The 20,366-nt window shown below is 40.4% G+C and overlaps 1 protein-coding gene across 2 annotated transcripts in view; it reads right to left on the bottom strand.

Moving 5' to 3' along the window:
* Positions 1 to 13,209, bottom strand: part of LOC126184659 (uncharacterized) — a 140,459-nt gene extending 127,250 nt beyond the window's left edge. Inside the window, exon 1 of one of the 2 annotated variants that reach the window (XR_007536858.1) lies at positions 12,706 to 12,838. Coding sequence is in view for 1 of the 2 variants with exons in the window: in XM_049927140.1 (XP_049783097.1) it covers positions 13,094 to 13,149 (56 nt within the window). In the remaining variant the exon portion in view is untranslated. Of the gene's footprint in view, positions 1 to 12,705; positions 12,839 to 13,093 lie in introns of those variants that run through there. The other variant, XM_049927140.1, reaches the window with a different exon arrangement.
* Positions 13,210 to 20,366: the final 7,157 nt, after the last annotated feature.

Below are 20,366 nucleotides of genomic sequence, written 5' to 3'. Positions count from 1 at the left end.
TCAAGATCCCAGACCCGTCTCCGACAGAACACGAGTGGCGCAAGCTCGGACGTCAACCCTGTCACAGTGCCAGTATCCAGGAAATCAAAGACTGTATTCAGCTGTTGTGGGCCAGCTTTTCTCAGGAGAGGATAGAACGGCTTTGTGGTGCCTTTTGCAGCCAAATCAATGTATGCATCCAGATCAGAGTGGGTGGAACGTCATACTGATAAGTGGACTCATACTGCCATGTTTTTTTGCAAGTATGACTCAGTATTGTAGTTGTGCTGGCGTAAGATGTCGCCAGCACATCGGTCGACGAAGATGTAGCAGAAAGATCGATAGTAGGCGCTGGGTCAAGCGCGCCTATCAGGAGAGAGGCCAAAGACAGACTCGCAAGCAACAAACCGCCAACGCCCTCTCGACGGAAAGTATTTAGATCGCCGCCGCTGACCTGTTTCGCTCAGTCACTAGCTCAGCCACTGACGCACTATTTGTTCTATTTGGCGCCTGTCAGTTCACATCACAGGCTACGAGCGTGTATAGCGAGCTGAGTAGTGTTTATAGCGGGACTTGTACTTGAGCAGCAGTGAGGCTAATGTGGGCTATTACTACAACACATGGACTCTCTTAAAGACAAGTACCTTTATGTTCAAGTAAATAAAAAAAAAATGGTTCAAATGGCTCTGAGCACTATGGGACTTAACATCTGTGGTCATCAGTCCCCTAGAACTTAGAACTACTTAAACCTAACTAACCTAAGGACATCACGCACATCCATGCCCGAGGCAGGATTCGAACCTGCGACAGTAGCAGTCCCGCGGTTCCGGACTGAGCGCCTAGAACCGCTACACCACCGCGGCCGGCCAAGTAAATAAAGAACCCTGTTAATACATGGGTGCAGTGTGTTGTAGAGAGAGGATACTGGCCACCAAACAACATCCTCTCCTTTGACTCCTGTGGTAAAAGACACAACAGTGGCGACGAGGACACAAAAGGAGTCGCTGCAATAGCATCACATGCCGTTTCAACCCATGATGTTTCATTTCGTTTTCTCCACCCCTCCTAGTGCCTCACTTTCGCGAATCGACACCGCAGATCTGGCCTAAGAATATTCTTGGTAAGTGCACAGAGTTACCCCAGCATACGTAGACACAGGAGATAGTAGGGTGAAAGAAAGTTGAGTGAACGGGCCTTCGCGTTTCAGTGGCAGAGATGGTGGAGATAATTCTTATACTAAATACAGCAGCAATAATTTTCTGTGCAACATCTTGTACGCGATACTTCTAAGAAAACTCTTCATCTAGCCCAAGGCTTAAGAATTTAAATTAGTTGACTTCACTGGCTGTTTGGCCAATAAAATTAATTTCGCTTTTGCAAGAGTTCTGTGTCAGAAACAGAATGCATTGTGCTGAGGTGGTGTGTTGTCTTACGAAAGGTAAAGGCCGCTTGTGGGATGCTCTATGCGAACAAACGCACGTATATGATAGGGCAGTGGATGACTCCTTACCAGATCGGATGTAACGCAAATCAAGGCCGTATCTAGGTGTTTTGCTTCCCTTGGCGAGAACTGAAAAATGACGCCCCCTCTTTTTTAACACCACCGGTCTCTGCGATTCCCCCCTCCACCACCACCAGCATCCGACGGCACAACAACGCAAATCGCCTATTATACTTTTAATCATCAAACTAAAGTAACCAGACGTCCTCATTTTCTGGGTAAAGTCCTCAACTTTCACGCTTTGTCCTCAGTTCCTTTCATACTGATTGACACAAAATATATCCTCAATTTCTTATCTTTGTCCTCAGTTTTTGAAATTTCCCAAAATAATTGAAATAGGAAGAAGGTGCTGAACAGTTTAAACTAGAACTCAACTGAATATATCAGTGCAACCAAATTTAGAATCATTTACTTATTTTATTCAATTGCAAGAAAATTGACTAATAAAGGTTTGGAACTATTTTTTTGTGCGAATGAATTTTTCCTTGAATTCAGAAATTATGCTGTGTTGATGGGATACATGCCGAACTTTAAACTAGGTCATCTGGATAACAGTGGTGTTATTTCGTATCTGTTTTAATTGAAATACTTTTAGAATGAGGAATAAATCTCACCTCTTTCAGCATCCATCTTCTTACGACTAAATAAATGAATGACGACTTGTTTGCGTTTTCTATAGACGGTTCTACAACTTTTGTTAGCCGCGCCGGTGGCAGTGTAGTCTAAGCGAGGTAGGCCATGTGTTTCCTTTCCTCAAAGTAAGTGAAGACTTATTAAGGAACTGTTCCGTTTGCTTTTGAAAACAGTTCGGTGTTTTAATTTTTCCTCTCCCATCTTGTGATGGTTTGTTCCAATATAGCGTACTAATCGCCCATAAGGAGCAAAAATGCATGAAGTTATGTGGTATTACACTGTGCTCATTTTAAAGCATTTCGTAAAGCGGCTGAAAACAGTGCAAAAAGTGCTCAAAGAACAATGGCAGACTCTCGGCCACAGCAAAACCCAGTGGAAGTACATTCAGTAAGTCATCAGCATAATAACATTATAAACATTTACATGACAGCAAGTTTTTTGTCAAGAAACGCATCTTACTCCTTTTCGTTTTTATGTAGAGAAGCATATGTTCTGGTTCTAATGGCAACCGCAGCATCTCGGGGAATTAGCGATAATCTAGTAATAGTACCGTTAACGTAAATAATTTATCTGTAAGCCATGACGCCTGATTATCGGCACCGGTGGCTCGAGACGCGTCACTAATAAATTAATGTCGTAAGATTAATAACCCTAAACATTGTGACTGGTTGTGGTACATACACATAATCCTTTAGATTACTGTGTTGTTAGCCGATGAAAGACAGTGGAAGACGTACCGGTAACCCCATATCGTCCATGTAAACATGCCGTCCCCCACACATCAGAGTGGCTGCAGCACCTGTCGGGACAGTAACTGTGATGCAACGCTTCATGTGGTTTCCTCTGTATTCCTACCATGTCATGGGCGTGTTACGCAACTCGTCTGTCGAGGAGACCTCTTTCCATGCTACGTGCGTCCAATGACGGTGTTTTTGCTCCGTCTGTTATGCCATCACAGGTGACGGGAGGTCAAAAAAAGGAAGGCAAGGGGAGGGAGGTGGGCGCGTATGAACGTTGGCAAACCAGAACAGACGTTGTTTGCTTATAGTAAGCTTATCGTCTGCAGCTCGCCAAGTTCTACAAGGTGAGCAGGTAGTATACGTAATCTCACGCATTCTCGGGCAGTAAACAACGACGCGCCATTTTGGAGCAGCAAATAACACTGGAATCTTCAGGTGTACTGGGGACACTAAGAAATGGGATTCTACATTACCCTATCTCAAAAACACTGCTGCTGTGAAATATTAACGCATCACGATGTATCACATGGCCTCCAGTAAGCGCTGCAAAGAAATTCAAAGCCATTGATACAGATATCGTGAAACAACGTAATATAAAAGTTACATACCTTTCCGTGTACGTTATTAGGCAGACAGAGAGCCGATAACTGGGTTCTATGTTGAATGAAACGTATTCCAATTCAGAAAGACAGTTCATAAAATGGTAGCCACACTAAATTCACGAATGGAAGGTAAATGATCGTTTGGCATTAATGGCCAGGTTGAAACTTCCTGGCAGATTAAATCTGTGTGCTGGACCGAGACTCGAACTCGGGACCTATGCCTTTCGCGGGCAAGAGCTCTACCCGAATTCCAGTCTCGGTCCGGCATACAGTTTTAATTTCCTAGGAAGTTTCATATCAGCGCACATTCCGCTGCAGAGTGAAAATTTCATTGGCTCTGAGCACTATGGGACTCAACTACTGTGGTCATCAGTCCCCTAGAACTTAGAACTACTTAAACCTAACTAACCTAAGGACATCACACACATCCATGCCCGATGCAGGATTCGAACCTGCGACCGTAGCGGTTACGCGGCTCCAGACTGTAGCGCCTAGAACCGCACGGCCAGAAAATTTCATTCATAATGGCCGAGTTGTTTGGCCATCTGGTGCAAGTCTTTTTATTTGACGCCACTTCGGCAACATGCGCATAATTTGATGACGATGGGATGAAGCGACAACACAAACACTCGAAGGAAATTTCCTACCTGGCCGAAATCGAACCCGCGATCCTGCGATGTAGAGGCAGCGACGTTAACCACTAGACAATGAGCTACTTATAACCAATAAAAGTGACACATAGACAGCGCGCATTCATACAATGCAGATTTCCACGGCCGGTATTTGCGTAGTTGGTGACTTGCAGTTTATGAGCATCATGCTGCGGTGTACGGTGGGGTTCCCAAACTGTGTTCCGTGGTACACTGGTGTTCCACGGCACGCGAATAAAAACTATTAACAACATGGTGTTTTCTTTTTTCATCATTTTGACGATATCAATTTTTATTTTATTTTATTATGATTTCTGTGTTACTACTCATGATTTAAAATTGAAGTAATCACTGAAAAAAACTAGTTTATCTTAGTTTTAAATTTTTATTATCGTGTTTCAGTAAAGTACCAGAATTCTCAAAATGTTCCATCACAGGAAAAATTTAGGAACCCCTGGTCAGTGGCATCTTTCTGTTACTAACGTTCCGCTTCCTAATACTGGAGACATCGTCAGAGGCTGTACAGATCTCGTTAGTTGATTTTGGTACTTAAACAAGCTCACCAAGCTGAATCGTTTATACCTAACAGCAATGGCCGGTTGGTGACGTTACCCGACCGTTGGCAAATACTACAGAGCCGCTCCGACGCCTGGTTGGAGCTTGTTCTGCAAAACATTTGGCGCTGTTTGCTTTGTTTAGCACTGAAACCCACAACCTTCCTGAGTTCAGCCTTTTTTCTTTTGATCTAAAGTAGTTTTAACGTTATTTTTAATTTAATGGCTCTCTGTGTATCCTAGCATAGCAATGAAAAATCTGCAGTATCAAAGAATCGAATTTGGTGGTTCCCTAGTCCCTGTACATGAAATACAATTGTCGATTTATCTGCGTTTCCCACACGACAGTTGATGCTCTTAATAGACTGTGGAGTTAAGACTGGGCATCTATGCAGCTGAACAGTGAATGAGTTTGTTTCGCCGGTCGGAGTGCTCGAGCGGTTCTAGGCGCTACAGTGTGGAAGCGCTCGACCGCTACGGTCGCAGGTTCGAATCCTGCCTTGAGCATGGATGTGTGTGATGTTCTTAGGTTAGTTAGGTTTAAGTAGTTCTAAGTTCTAGGGGACTGATGACCTCAGAAGTTAAGTCCCGTAGTGCTCAGAGCCAGCTCTCGGTCCCGAGAATAACTTGAGAGCGAGAACTTTCCTGGGAGGCAGTAAATTCGGGAACTTCGTTACGAATACTTCGACAGTTTACTGACAAAATTGTCATTTTTCTGAACGCAGTCTGATTTCGCTACTATCTTCTTGGCGTTTGGCGAGTATTCATCAGAGTGCCTCAGACTGCCGCCTAGCATTAAAAAAAAAATTAAAAAACAAAAGGAGCGTACAGTGGATGTCCTAGAGTATTCCAAACAGAACTACAAACTGTAGTTTTCATCTGTGTGTGATCCTAGAGCAGTTATTGTGTTCATTATCTCTCAACTAATTCCTCTCTCCTTTCACACAGTGTTCTAACTAAGCATGGAGGATATTTTTCTCGGAAACAGTAAGTCAGGTATTTTTTTCTGGTAAAATGCATTTTAGGCAAAGCTTAAAAGATAACTGAATAGTGAACATCACATAGCCAGGAATCTGTTGGAAACTGGAAGGAGCGAGGTCAGCTTCAGCTTTCAAAATTACTAGATACTGAACAGAATTCTCAAAACTGAACGATATTTAGTCTGACGGATCTTTTGATAACACCATAAAAAGAAAATTAACACTACAAAAATACACTTTTTAATTAGAAATTATTTGCATATTTATAAATTATTATAACGGAAATCATATGTCAGTTTTCAGTTTGTTGTAATAAACATACAAAACACTTTTCATCTTGTTCTAATTTCCCCGAAACATCTGTGGTGCTGCCAGAGGCCATAAATGTGTCGAGAGTCAATTGTTCATTTGATCTTTTGAAAATAAAAGTTAATGAAATAGATTTTAGCACACTACTACATTAGCAGGGCATACTTTCTACCCAATAAAATTTCTGTTCTCTTTCTATAACGTAGTTCAGCTTAAAAGCGCCAGGGAGTTTTACTGAATTACCAGATCAGTGCAACACATGAAACGTTTGTGACATAAAATATGCGATATTAAATTATGTTAAATCTAAAGTTGAGTTCGCTTGTTGCAGATTCCAGCAGGTTCATGCCAATGTGAACTTCACGTCACAAACCAGAACGTAGCTTGTGGGGTGTTGGTCAATAAATCTAAATAACAGGTCGCCTGTATAATATTGCGCAGAGATTATGTTTGGACTGAATATGTGTTAAGAATTACTTGCAGCTGTTAGTAAACCACAACTGAAATGAAAGAAACAGCACTTGGAAAATCAGCGGTGTAATAGCGTAACTATGTACTATACTAGCGGAAATGCATAAGCTCGTTTCAGCCTCTGACGTAGTACTATCTACCAGAAGTCTTATGTTGTATACGACATCTTCTTACAAGTACATTCCCGTACACGACACTTTTAGTGTTCCCCTGACTGCGTTCAAATTATCAATTTATGCCTGCTTCTACACGAAGGCACGCTGGAGCGGCGCGCCATGACAAAATATGCTAATGCTGGTCGGGAACGCCGAGCATGCTGGAAGGCGGCTACAATTTCCGTTCGGTAGCGGTTTACATATCGTGCGCTCAATGAGAAAATTAATATTAGATGTGCAGCAAGGCGTGCGACGCGGAGGTTCCAGCGGACGGCCAATTACCACACGCATGCGCGCGCCGCTGTGAAGCAATGCATGTAACATATTTCTGATTGACGGCTGTATTAAATTAGTCACGGCGCGTAAACCGATTTGATGCACGTTGCGTCACGGGCACGATAAACTGCTGACGCTAAACCTCTACGGGCACCGAGTGTTCCGTAATAAACGCTCGCAGCCCTCATAGAGAAATAACTAGCAGCGTGTTGCAACGAACGAGTCCGAAATGAAATTTGGTCACAGCAGACAAATGCTTTGTTGGAGCGTATAACGAAAAGTTTAAATGGTTCTTCTAAGAGTCCAGTGTTGTCAATGGAAACGTTACAACAGTATTATCGAGTGCTTTTCTGAAAATGGTCTCATTTTCAGCAACAAAAAGACCCAACGTATTCATTTCTGCACATCTAGGGGTACTACACATACGATAACAATAATATATGACGAGGAAATAATAACAAGGGCGGAAACTGCAAGATCCTAACGTGCCCATATTGATGAGAATTTAAACTGGAAAAAACGAATTTTTGAACTCCGGAAAGAACTCAATTCCGCACATTTGTACATCGAATCATTATAAATGCTCGGGAGAGATAGACGATTAAGTTAACATTTTTTTTTATTTTTATTCTGTAACGTATGGAATAATATTCTGGGGTAACTCACGTTTAAGAACGATATTTTTTGTTACTCAAAAATGTGTTTTTAATATTTTTTTTTTTGTGGGATCTACAATTTAAAAACCTCTCTCACACCGGCCTGATTTAGCTTCACTGATCGGGATAGTAAAAACATGCGTATGTTAAGGGAATTTTTATTCACAAAGCAGGCTTATCACATTCACACAGTTCAATACTGTTCTATCCTGATTAAATTGAGCTTAACTTAAATTCCATAAGGCAATGAAGCCATTTCGAAGTCTCGGTGCGACGAAAATTGTCAGTCGATCTCCTGAAAACATTTGTAATAATTATTAACTTTCGGTGATCACATGGGGAAGACCGGAGATCTGCTGGTAAGACCGTGTTAGCCTATTTATTTGAAGTAACTGGATATCTTGAGCACACAAAACGGCAGGTTCGTCCAGTGTAAATCAGACGTTCCCCGCTGATCCCGTGCAACACAGCGTAGTAAGCAGACACTGTCAATAATAATCAGTTAAATAATACGCGAAGACACTTACTTTAGTTTAGTTCATGTATTAAATTCCTTCTCATACAGAATCTCATCAAGATGGCGACTAGCTCAACAATACATACATATACATCCTCCTTCTTTCACGACTAATCGGCAACCATTCCTTCATTCTTTTCATAAGAGAAAACATAGATAGCAGAGAAGCTATTCCATGGAGTAAATGGACGCTCCAAGGAATAATTGGGCTTGAAACTACTTTGCATTGATAATCGGTAAGATAAGAAGAGATATTTCGAGATATGTACTGAGTTATATAATTTATAAAATTTCTGAAAATATCGCGGAGAGACCGCTGCAAGAGACATTACATGTTGTAAGAATATTATGTGCTATTCATCCATAGACATTTTGTAGACATCTGTTTGAGGAGCTGCATATTCTGACTTGTGCTTCATCGTATACGTATTCCATCATGAAGCTTGTTCTAAATGAACCACTACAGTTGAAAAGAGACAATGATGTACATAATTACAATACCAATAGAAAAATTACTTTAATTCCTCATTGAGTTTGAATTTAGCACAAAAATGGGTGCACAATAATACTAACAAAATTTTTATCCCTAAAAAAATGATGCATAATGACAGATAGCAACGTTACATTTGAAAACAAACTGAAAAATTTTCTCCTTGACAATTATAGAAAAATATCTATTTGTGTTGTATGCAAAAGGTGGTGGTAGGAATTACTAATTCACATCTTCGCAGAAACAACCTTGTAAATGGTCAGTAAGAAGCCATATTTTCTCGTGAATATGTAATATGAAAGTAAAGTCACTTGTTCAACATCATTACAATTAATCGTACAAATGACGTGGAAATATTTCGTATTATTCGGTCAGTATTACATATTTATTTGTTGAAACTGCCCAAAACTGAATATTGCTCAACTCCGCAATCTTTATGCAGTAGTCGAGGAGTCGAATCAAAATTGCAAATTCTGAACACAGACGAGGCTACTTATGGCACGTTCAAAAAAATGTGAGATCTACTGCTTTACTCTTGGTTAATAAACGTATATTTGTTTTCTGTGGCGTTCGAAAAGACACGCAACAAATATTTGCTACACTGCATGTATGACGTGTACAAGTCCGTACTTCACATTGCTTCTCTAACGTTAGATTGAACTATATCAACATTAATTTGAATGAAAAGGATTATGAAATTAGTTTCATTATATTCTCGATGTTGATGAGCGTTGTGTGTGTGTGTGTGTGTGTGTGTGTGTGTGTGGTCTAAATTAAAATTTTATCTCCAAGAAACAGCAGCCAGTTACTCTTTTTATTGAAAAGTTTGTTTATCTAATTAACTAGTCTCAACAATCTCAGATTCAAATGGTAATAATAATGATAATAACGGCAATAATAGCATAGTAATAACAACACAGCGTTCAGACTGCTGTGAAATTTTTTGATGAGTGCATACATGACTAGAGATAGGTGCACTGATACAACATCTTAGTCAACCACTGTCCGAAAATTCTCTGTTCATTTACAGGCACACAACTTAACACAACGAATAATGTGAAAAATTACAAATTGGATATCCTGTATCGAGTTAAAATCGTAAAATTTCCTGTCAGGTGCGTTTACATTCAACGTTTGAAACAGACAGTGAAAAGTAAGCATGAAAATTCAAAATGAGAATCTTTTCGATTTAGAAATATGATTTTTCATTCTCTTCTCATAGTGGAGCAGCTCCCTTGCAGATCATTGATCTTTGCAGCAGGAACGCCATGAGGTAGGTCAGGAAAACTCTGAAGGAGCCATCTGGCGACGAGGTATGGAACCTGATAATTAGTGCGGAGACGGTGGGAAGGCGGTTACGTAAGCGTGTTGGCTTGCAGTCACAACAAAAGAATAAAACGGGCTAAATAATGGAAATAAATAACAGTTTCTAAATCCGCAGAGTAAATTTAAAGTTGCTGTGACAGCGAGAAACATGCTAGCTTTTCTATTCACTTAACCCACGTACCTGAACGCAATGACATCATTTCGTAAGGCATTAATAACTTAGTTGGGTACACGTAGTTCAACTCTCTATATATCTACATATTGCTACACAATAATATGAGGGTGCAAATTCGTGTGACGGCTCTTTTATAATAATTTTAGTTTTCAGTTCATTTCATCATAACCTACTGAGATTGTAGTTCATTTTCTACGATAATACCAGAACGATGAACTCCACATGGATTTCATAATACTTGTTGAACATTGAAATTGTTGCGGAACGTGTTTAAGAGTTATATTTCCTTTCGAACTTCCAAATAGTCTCCAACTGGCGCTTATTTCCAGGAGTTTATAGTAAAATATAAGAATGAAAAAACTGATATACATTTGAGGGAATCTCGATTTCCTCCGAAGGCCTAATTAATAACAAATGTTTCAGAAACCAGGCCTAAGAAATCATTTTACGTACGAGCTTAAAGCGAATCCATAAATTCTGTGGCTATTTCGGGATTTTAAACTAAAAATAAAGTTTTACTTATAACACTGAATGTAGTGATATTCAAACTATTTTTGTGTGTATCTTGACACGCCTTCAAAAAATACACTGAGGTGGATGTAATTTACATTCACCTGAAAGTAATTTCGCCACTCGAGCACAACTATAGTATGTATGAATACCTGAGATCATTTTAAGCAGCTGATCCTAATATTTGTTTCATATTTGAGGAGAGAATCATTGACTCATAGACGTAAATAAGGGTACCACATTTCACGATATTTTACAAAACAGAGTTCTCAAAATAACAGATCCTATACACTGCTAACCACCTTATCATCGAGAAATGTCTATTTTATTATTAACACTTTTTCTATGCTGCTGAAGTATAAATATTTTCCAGGCTTGAATCCTTCAATGTCTTCAAAACAAGGTGTTTTTCATTTGAATCTTCTTTCAATGTAATTTTTCCTGGCTCACTATTTGAAGAAATATTCATCTGTCTTTAGCATCTGCGTAAATATTTATTTAAACTTTGTATTTTATACGTTAGTGCATTATAAAATTTTATAGTAAAATGATGAATTCAAAATCTATTTTGATACTAATTTTACCAGACAAATATTGAGTAAGATTTGGAAACAATGAAAAAAACTGTGTTAGTTTGATCACAAGACGAGGAAAGTGACAACAAACAATGTTTCAAATTTCTAGATTACTTTGACAGTAAACAAGGTTACAAAATCTATAGCCATTTTTTCTTTAGCGGTACAAGACATAGTGACGTTCGTACTACAAGAAAAGTAGTCAGAGAAAACGCGAACATGAGGGTATTCACTAAATCTACCCATATTATCTATATTAGACCCTAAATTAACGTTATTGTTCGGTAAATATCAATTGCGAGAATAAGTTATTACGATGGATGGCTCTATGGCGATGGCCAAATGCCAATAATAACAAAAACAAAAAACTTACTGCATCATAAGAGTATGTCTGAAAAAAGTAAGACTTCCTGCCATAATAAATGCAAAGATCAGGTATCTTTTCGAAAGTACGATTGACCAAAGCACCTGTTAAAATCGACGATAGTTTCACCATAAAGCGACAGAACATAAACATTACAAATATTCGAGTAGCATGTTAACAGAACACTCATGTTTACAGGCCATGTTGTATGCAAAGAAACTAAGAAACTCAGTTGAAGTTTGTGTTGTTACGAAAACCGTAAGTGTATTATTACAATAAATAAACTCATCAGGAAGACTTAAAAAGGGATTGACAAATACTGAATGTCATAATTCAGTCTAGATATCGAGGCGTAAGTATTTACCTGTACTAGTACATTTCCTTTTTATCTAGGTAATTTAATAACTAACTTAAAAGCAAATCCTAAATTTGAAGTTTCCTAAGGTTTGCGGCGAATTCCAACAAAATAATTCATTAACAATTTTTCGTATTCTGCAGCAATATCTACAATACTCTATTTCTGTGTAAAAAAATTAAATGCTGACCTTATATGTAAAAGCCAGAACAAAATATCCTGGACATTTCACATAGGTTCAATAAATATATGTAGATGCTTGTACGAAGCTATGCGTAGGATGCTTCTTCAACTGAAAAATATTTAAACATTTTTCTTCGTTTCTTTCGCTGTAGTTCGGATGAAGAATAGAATAGCTCACGCGTAAGAACGTCAGAAATATTACATGAAAACGTAGCTGTTGTTTCTCTTAACAATCTGCAGCTAGGTAGCAACTCTAAAACGCCACAAACGAATCTGTAAACAACTTCGCTTCCATAATAAGAACGAAGTGCTGCTAGCTATCTCCTTCAGTATATATCGAGACCTGTACGAACAACAGTGTTAGATAAACTTATGCAGGAGGGTCCAAAACATAAAACATTATTTCTTCTTACGGACAAATAAATAAGAAAACTACTACTTAATGAATCTGCGTCGCCCCTACGGGAGATACTAAGGAAACAATAAGCTACTCCCACCCCTTTTTCAACAGCTCGAACCCTCTTCAAGGAGCACTATTTTCATTTAACAGGCTATATACGCTACAGAAGAACCGCGAAGAGGTTGTCACCATAACACTGACGCCAGTTAGCTATACGAGAACATACTCATTTCTGCGCACAGTTGAGTGATGTACAGAGCTCACAGAATGTGCAGAAGGCAGAGAGTGCAGCTACCAGACTTACACAACCAGTGTCGATAAGGAGCCCCGGAGAAGAAGATATGCAGCCCCGCATGGTGCATCCGGGCGTCGAACCGACGCGCCGCCGCGCCAAAGCACAGCCAGGCGGGAGCACGTCGAGCCTTTGCACTGCGTCCTGCACTACTGACACTCGGGCTAAAACCTTCCCGAACAAAAATAACGCGCCTTTTCTCTCTTTTTTAGTTTCAAAAACATAATTTTACCCCTTTACCATTATGCATGTAATAGTCTAATCTTCTTACGGTTATTACTTATAAAAGTGGGGGGCAGTGCAATCACGATCAAAGTAACTCGAACAACATGAACGCAGTACTGGGCATCAAAAACCTTTAACTAACTATAATAATAATGATAATAACTCGATGCCGTACCTTTTGGCTGATATTATAGGCAGCAATTTGTGGTGTAGAGAGCGTCCTGAAAACATGATCCCCGCGCGCTGGGGCCCGCAACAGGTGCGAGTCCGCTGGCCTGCACACGTGCAAAATTAAACAGCGGCCGTCGCGTGCTCCTTGCCCGCGACATGACCTCCGGCAAGTAAAATGGGCCGCTCCCGGAATTCCTGCCTCACGCCGAGCCCCACTTTCCACTTAACGGCCGCTCGGTCGTTGTTGTTACGGCACAAAAAGAACAAGTTTCCACCTGTGCAGCATGTCGAGAAAACGTTGGCGTGATCAGTAAATAGACCTTGTCAGCTGTAGAATGTAATGACAGTACGAATCGAATGAAATACAAATGGCAATGAGAGTATGTTTCTGTTTCTTGGGGTATATTGCGAAAGAGTTAAGTCTTTTTCGGTCTGAAATTTGTGATGCAGTAAATAAGTGACAAACACTACACATTACAAATGTTGGACTACATACTAGACGTAAAATGAATTCTGCAATTGCAAACCAGGGAAGACTTCCTTGCAGCATCTTTTAGTTTTAAAATAATGTTCATTCCTGTTCCTACTGCAGGTCAGAGAAATAGCTTTCGCTTATTCTGTCAATTTGACCGTTATTTCTAACGACTACGCCAAAAATCTCCGTATTTGAAATACCAGAGGAGTTAATACCCGCTCATTACGATCCAAAATGATTATTAAAAAAAACATGTGTACGAAGTATTGAAAGTATGATATTTCTATCGTTTATAGAAAAAAAACTCTCTACTGTGTGTTACGGTAAATAAACGCTTTTAAACGAAATCACAAGTCTAAGTAGGGTCATCCTAGCACTTATTGAAAATTCGATCTACAGGAATTTGCGCATTTTCTTCACTTATTTGTCCATGGTGTGGTATTATCCGTTACAGTAACATTAGTCGCTAAACAGTCAAAAGTCTGGCAGTCCTCAGCATAGCAAATGACACTAAAACTGCTAAGATACGTTCCCGTAGAGAAAGAACTTCCGTGGCATATGGCAGCAGCTACGGCTAGGCGGCGAGCAGGCGTGCAGCCCAATGTTTGCAGCTCGGACAGTGGCGCGGCTAATGAGTATAATCTCCCGAGCCCAGACCCCAAACGACTTTTGTCCTCATTATAAGTAATTTTCCAAATCGCAGTTGAGCTCGCGCAGTTTGAGCTCAGCTCGGCGGCCACGGTTATCATTAGGTGGGGAGAGAGGGCTGAGGGGGAGGGGGGGGGGGTGGCCCGGATCAGCTGTTGGCGCGTCCACGTCAGCGCCTCAGCGCCGGCGCCAACGCGTGCTTTCCACACACATCACCTTCACTACCGTTCCAATCCCTGTCTGGCAGCTGCCTTACGATTCTCCACAGCTCCGCCAAATTATTTCAGATGAGTACCACAGAGTCTCCCATATCCATTTCATGGAACAATGTCTCCCCGCCGACCGAGGTGGCAAAGTCGTAAACACACGAGACCTCCATTTGGAAGGAACAGAATTCAAACCCCTGGTCGGCCATTCTGATTTAGATGTAGCATGCTTTTTCTGAATCACGTCATTGGATTACAGGAAATCTTTCTTTTGCCAATGCCTTAGCAAATTTCCATACCCATCCTCCGGCTTTTGAATTGTTGATCTATCTCTAACGACCTCGATGTCAACTGGAGGTGAAACTCTAACCTTCCCTCTTTCTTCCACGTAATGTCCTCTCCGAGTGGTATTTAATATCCTGTTCTTTATTTCTACAGAGTGGTTACATAAAAACTCTTCGAACTAAATATGAAGTACCGCAGGTTGTAAACGAAGGAACTGTCACCACTCAGGGCTGTTTGCTGCACCATCAATTCACTTATTCTCTTTCTCATTCGTTTCTTATTTACGAGGGCATGCTGAAAAGTAATGTGTCTGATTTTTTATGTGAACACTCTTAAAGCTTTTCAGATAAAACAAACGTTACTAACATTCTACAAATTTAATCTTCATGTTTACATATTTGCAGCCCTCTGCCACTAGAAGGTTAAGAGTTGTAGTGCATAATTACGGCGGTGTGTAACGTAACTATGTTGTTGCGTGAGAAACAGCGCGCTGTAATCGATTTTCGAATTCGATGCTTTCGTCCACACATGCAACACCCACTCCTTCAGTGTGACCATGTCAGAACACACACGAGCGCTGCGACATCTGCAACCATCCGATGCTTTGGGTTCACTGTCATCGATAATCTTCCATACTGTCCCGACTCGGTCCCAGTCTACACTATCTGTCTCAAAAACTTAAAGAATTCCATCAAGGACTTAACCTTAATACTCGTATTGATGAAGCGACGCAAGCAGAGGCGAGGTTGTGGTTCCGTCAACAGAGTCAAACATTTTACAGTGACGGTAGCAATTTCGTGTGTTTGTCGCCAGGGTGACTATCGTTCGGGGTTGCCAGCAAGTACAGTACTGCTACGGGATGAAGATTAGAGAATTGTTTAATAAGCGCAGGACTCAATGTCCTTCTAAGGCCTGCAAGGTACCAACGGCGAAATAGAAGAGATGGAGAAATTTTGGTGTTTAAGGAAGAAAATCAACATTATTTCTTTTAACACAAACCTTAAAATGGAACAGACAGGCGAGAAAATGATTGCAGTATATCATTTAATCTCCATCACAACTGTAAAGGGAAAGATTAAAGGATGCGTATAATATTTTCAGGATGTCAATCACATTAGTTATATCATCGAATTTTGTACTTATACTTAGCTAGTACCTGCAAAATTTCATGACTACTTCCACGAGTCAAAGGTACATGTGTGTATGTTAAATGGTTGAACGTAATATCCGACTGTTGCACTGCGCCATAGCTATTCGTGCTACGCTGTACTGTATAGTGACAGTAGCGTGCAACGATACGTTGTGTAATTCTGGGGCTGCTACGGTCGCAGGTTCGAATCGTGCCTCGGGCATGGATGTGTGTGATGTCCTTAGGTTAGATCGGTTTAATTAGTTCTAAGTTCTAGGGGACTGATGACCACAGCAGTTGAGTCCCATAGTGCTCAGAGCCATTTTGTAATTCTGGGTGGTAGGATGTTTTGATGCTGGCGCATTCAAATAAATAATACCGATTATACATTATATCGATCTTACTGGTGCTGAACTCGTATCCTTCTTTAAACTTGCAGTAATAGCCGGCCGGAGTGGCAGAGCGGTTCTAGGCGCTACAGTCTGGAACCGCGCGACCGCTACGTTCGCAGGTTCGAATCCTGCCTCGGGCATGGATGTGTGTGATGTCCTTAGGTTAGTTAGGTTTAAGTAGTTCTAAGTTCTAGGCGACTGGTGACCTCAGAAGTTACGTCCCATAGTTCTCAGAGCCATTTGAACCATTTTTTGCAGTAATAGTGCATGCGCAAGTATAAATATGTATTGCGTGGTCATGAACGAGGGCGTGCTGCAAAGTAATGTCTTCGATCTTTTCATGTGAAAACTATTAAAGCTTGAAAAAAAATACATTGTTAAATTTCCACATCTTTAGTCTTTATGGTCACGAAGTCCATGTAAATAACGACTGGGAACGTTCTACTAATCGTTCTGTTTCGCGAAGACAGAAATCCGCTCATTGGTCACGGAGTCATTCGAAAACCGCTATGTGAACGTCCTCATCGTTGGAAAATTTCTTTTCCCCGGATGTTCTTTCAGCTTGCCATCAAGATGAAAAACGTGTGGTGGAAATCTGGACTGTCTCACCCACGCCTGCGCGGACTTGGTCAAATTGTTGCCGCCATTTCACTGCGGATGGACGTGACATTGCATTTTGTTCCTACACCGCTAGAATTTCAGTGTGAATCGGTCTGCAGTTTCGACATTTTGCCCCCAAGAATCGACTGCCCCCCTGTACATCGCGTTTGGAGTACGTTTCCATTCTATTCTCACACTGTGAGGCACCTGTTATCCGTCCCATGACAGAAGTCTCTCAGCAGAAAAGCCCGAACATGTACTCAGTCCTGACAATGCACCACTTTTGTTGCGCAATGGCCGGCCGAAGTGGCCGTGCGGTTAGAGGCGCTGCAGTCTGGAACCGCAAGACCGCTACGGTCGCAGGTTCGAATCCTGCCTCGGGCATGGATGTTTGTGATGTCCTTAGGTTAGTTAGGTTTAACTAGTTCTAAGTTCTAGGGGACAAATGACCTCAGCAGTTGAGTCCCATAGTGCTCAGAGCCATTTGAACCATTTGTTGCGCAATGGTCTTAGCATAAGACGACATGTGTAACTTTCTTTTTCTAGTCCTCTCGTGGTGAGGTCTTATGGGACCAAACTACTTAGGTCATCGGTCCCTAAGCCTACACACTACTTAAGGGGGTCCGGAACGCCCTATACTTGCAATGTTAAAATAACGTTTATAAATGACATCTTTCCTCACAGACTATTTGAGGTAGGAAGTTGAACTTTTTACAGATTATTTATTGGAACATGGGCTACAACTTAACACAGGGATTTTACAAAATTTTAGTTCAGTTATTAAAGATGATTTTTTTTCAATTGTAATGAAAATTCACAACATTTTTTTGCAATTTTTTATTTATATATTCAAAAATATACAGTTTTGTGGAAAAAGGCTGTGTTAAATTATGCAGAAGGTACTGTGTAACATTTACTGAAAGTTTGAAACAAATATGTTTGGAAGATCCTTAGAAAACATGTAATTAGTATGAGAAAATAAAAGTTTTGGGAATCGAGCGACAAAGATTGGATTAACTTTTTAGTGCATTCCAGGTCCATAGGATGGATTATCTTCATCCTCTGCAAACTCCTCCTCCAGCTTCCTCTTGTTCCTCCTCCTGTTTACTCTTGCTTGTATTTCTAGACTCTTTACAGCCCTGTCTGCAGCCCGAAGGCGTTCCTTGTCTAGAGCAAGCATCGCTCGTACCATGTTAGAACCTATCTTCATTCCCATATTTCTAAATACCTTGCACCTTACAATGTTGCCATCATTGAAAGTCGCAACAGCAACTTTACTTTTACTCATTATTATACTTCAACAAAACAGAGACTCAAGAAACAGAATTAATTACGAATATTTTCGAGATAACGACAGAGTAAATAAACATGAAACAATCGACAATCACACCAGCGATATATATTGAACCATCACAGGTTAGCCACAACACATACTTTATCTCACATCACTAAAATGTACCTGATGAACACGGACGTTAATAATAACACCATTTGACAGCAGTTTAACAGCGCCACAGTGGGTCACGCCCATGTAGAACTCATTTCAAAAAAAAAAAAAATTAAAAATAGTTGTAGTCTTCGGAATTGAATAAATTATATATCTATTAAGAGGTAATAGTCTGCAGATTCAGAAAACGCAAAAAAGTAAAAATTGAACTTTTCATGATTTTGAGCCTTTCCGGAGCCCCTTAAGCTAACTTACGCTATGGACAACTCACACACACCCATGCCCGAGGGAGGACTCAACCTCCGACGGGGAGAACCGCACGGACCGTGAAAAGGCGCCTCATAACGCACGGCTACCCCGCGCGGCCTTCTAGTTCTCTCATACTATGTACGCGTGTTTGTCCATTTTCCAAGAGCTACCGCAACTTGCAACCACGGGAGGCACCGTCTCTACTACAATGCCCTAATCAAATACTACAATGAGTCACTCTAATTTAAAAAAATAAAATCACTGTGACATTTGAATCTACGCATATTAAAACTACGTATCATGATTCATTAAAGCGTATTTGTTGTGTCAACGATAGGTAATCAGTATGATGGAAAGAAGTCAGTGAGGATAATCAATGATAGAACTGGGACTGTTGACAAAGACGCGTACTTGGGCCAATAGAAAATTTTGAGAAGATAGACACGGAATGAAAAAACAGTAGAATGAAAGTATTTTCGATTTACTTTGAGAAACTGAACCAAAAAAGTGGCTCTGAGCACTATGGGACTTAACTTCTGAGGTCATCAGTCCCCTAGAACTTAGAACTACTTAAACTTAACTAACCTAAGGACATCACACACATCCATGTCCGAGGTAGGATTCGAACCTGCGACAGTAGGGGTCGCGCGGTTCCAGACTGTAGCGCCAAGAACCGCTCGGCCACCTCGGCCGGCAAACTGAACACAAAAAAACTTTCCTAACTGCCACAGTCCTGAATTGGTGGTCAGTGCATTGTCCTGCTAAAAAATAAAACTAAATTACTGAATTTTAAAAACTGGTCTGATTCACCAATTTTAGGACATGATCAAAGTGCATACTATTTATTTTAGAAAATAGCTGAACTATGTACAATATTAATAAAGCTCGATGTCACACACACAAAAATTATGAAAACAGTGCCGCTTAAATGTTAAAGTATAGGTCGTTGATGAATATAGACACAGCGATACATTGAAAACAAATATTATTGCATGCCGTGATGTAATAAATAGACACTTATTCGACACAGTAAGGTGAACTGGGATATTACATCAAATTCTAAACATAATGTAATCCAAAATTACTAAAAAAGACGTAAATTATTTCCCGAAGAAATGCTTTCTTCAAGCAGACACTATCACCTGCTGCGAACATCCAACAAGCTAGTGATACACAAAAAGTACATAGTGTAATGTATATGCTGAATTCGGGCGTAGCGAGTTTAGTTCGTTCTCTGAAACAGAAAAAAATAAAACTTGCATGTAATATATATGCTACATAAGGATTGAGGAGGATAAACAAAACGTGAAAATGGTACTTTGTTTACAAACTAATATTTGTATAACTGCTATGGAAATTGGACACTGCAGCAAACATTTTGTCGAAAAATTAAATACCGTTAACTATCTAGAAATATCTGCCCGGAGGGGACTTTTAGTTTGATCACTTAAAGCAAATAGTAGGAAAAGCAGAGGCCAGACTGAGATTCATAGAAAGAAAGTTAACTAAGAAACTCTTATAGGATGCTTGTTCGACCGATTATTGAATATTGTTCATCAGTATGACACCCTCACCAGACAGGACTGGAAGAAAAGATAGAGACGATCCAACGAAGAAGACCGGCGCATTTCGTCACGGGATCGTTCAGTCCGCACAAAAGCGTTACAGAAGAGGTACTCAAAAAACTCCATTGGTAGACGCTACAAGAGATGCGTTGCCCATCACGCAAAGTTTACTATCGAAATTTCTAGAAATGAGAAAATTAAAGAAGCTGGAGCTGATATAGAGGCTTACTGACAGTCATTCTTCCCACGCGCCATTCGCGAATGTACCTGTGAAGGGGGGA

Source organism: Schistocerca cancellata, chromosome 4 (genome assembly GCF_023864275.1).
Source record: "Schistocerca cancellata isolate TAMUIC-IGC-003103 chromosome 4, iqSchCanc2.1, whole genome shotgun sequence".
Taxonomy (NCBI): domain Eukaryota; kingdom Metazoa; phylum Arthropoda; class Insecta; order Orthoptera; family Acrididae; genus Schistocerca; species Schistocerca cancellata.
The sequence above is the reverse complement of the archived record's forward strand: the minus strand, read 5'-3'. Positions and strand labels throughout refer to the sequence as shown.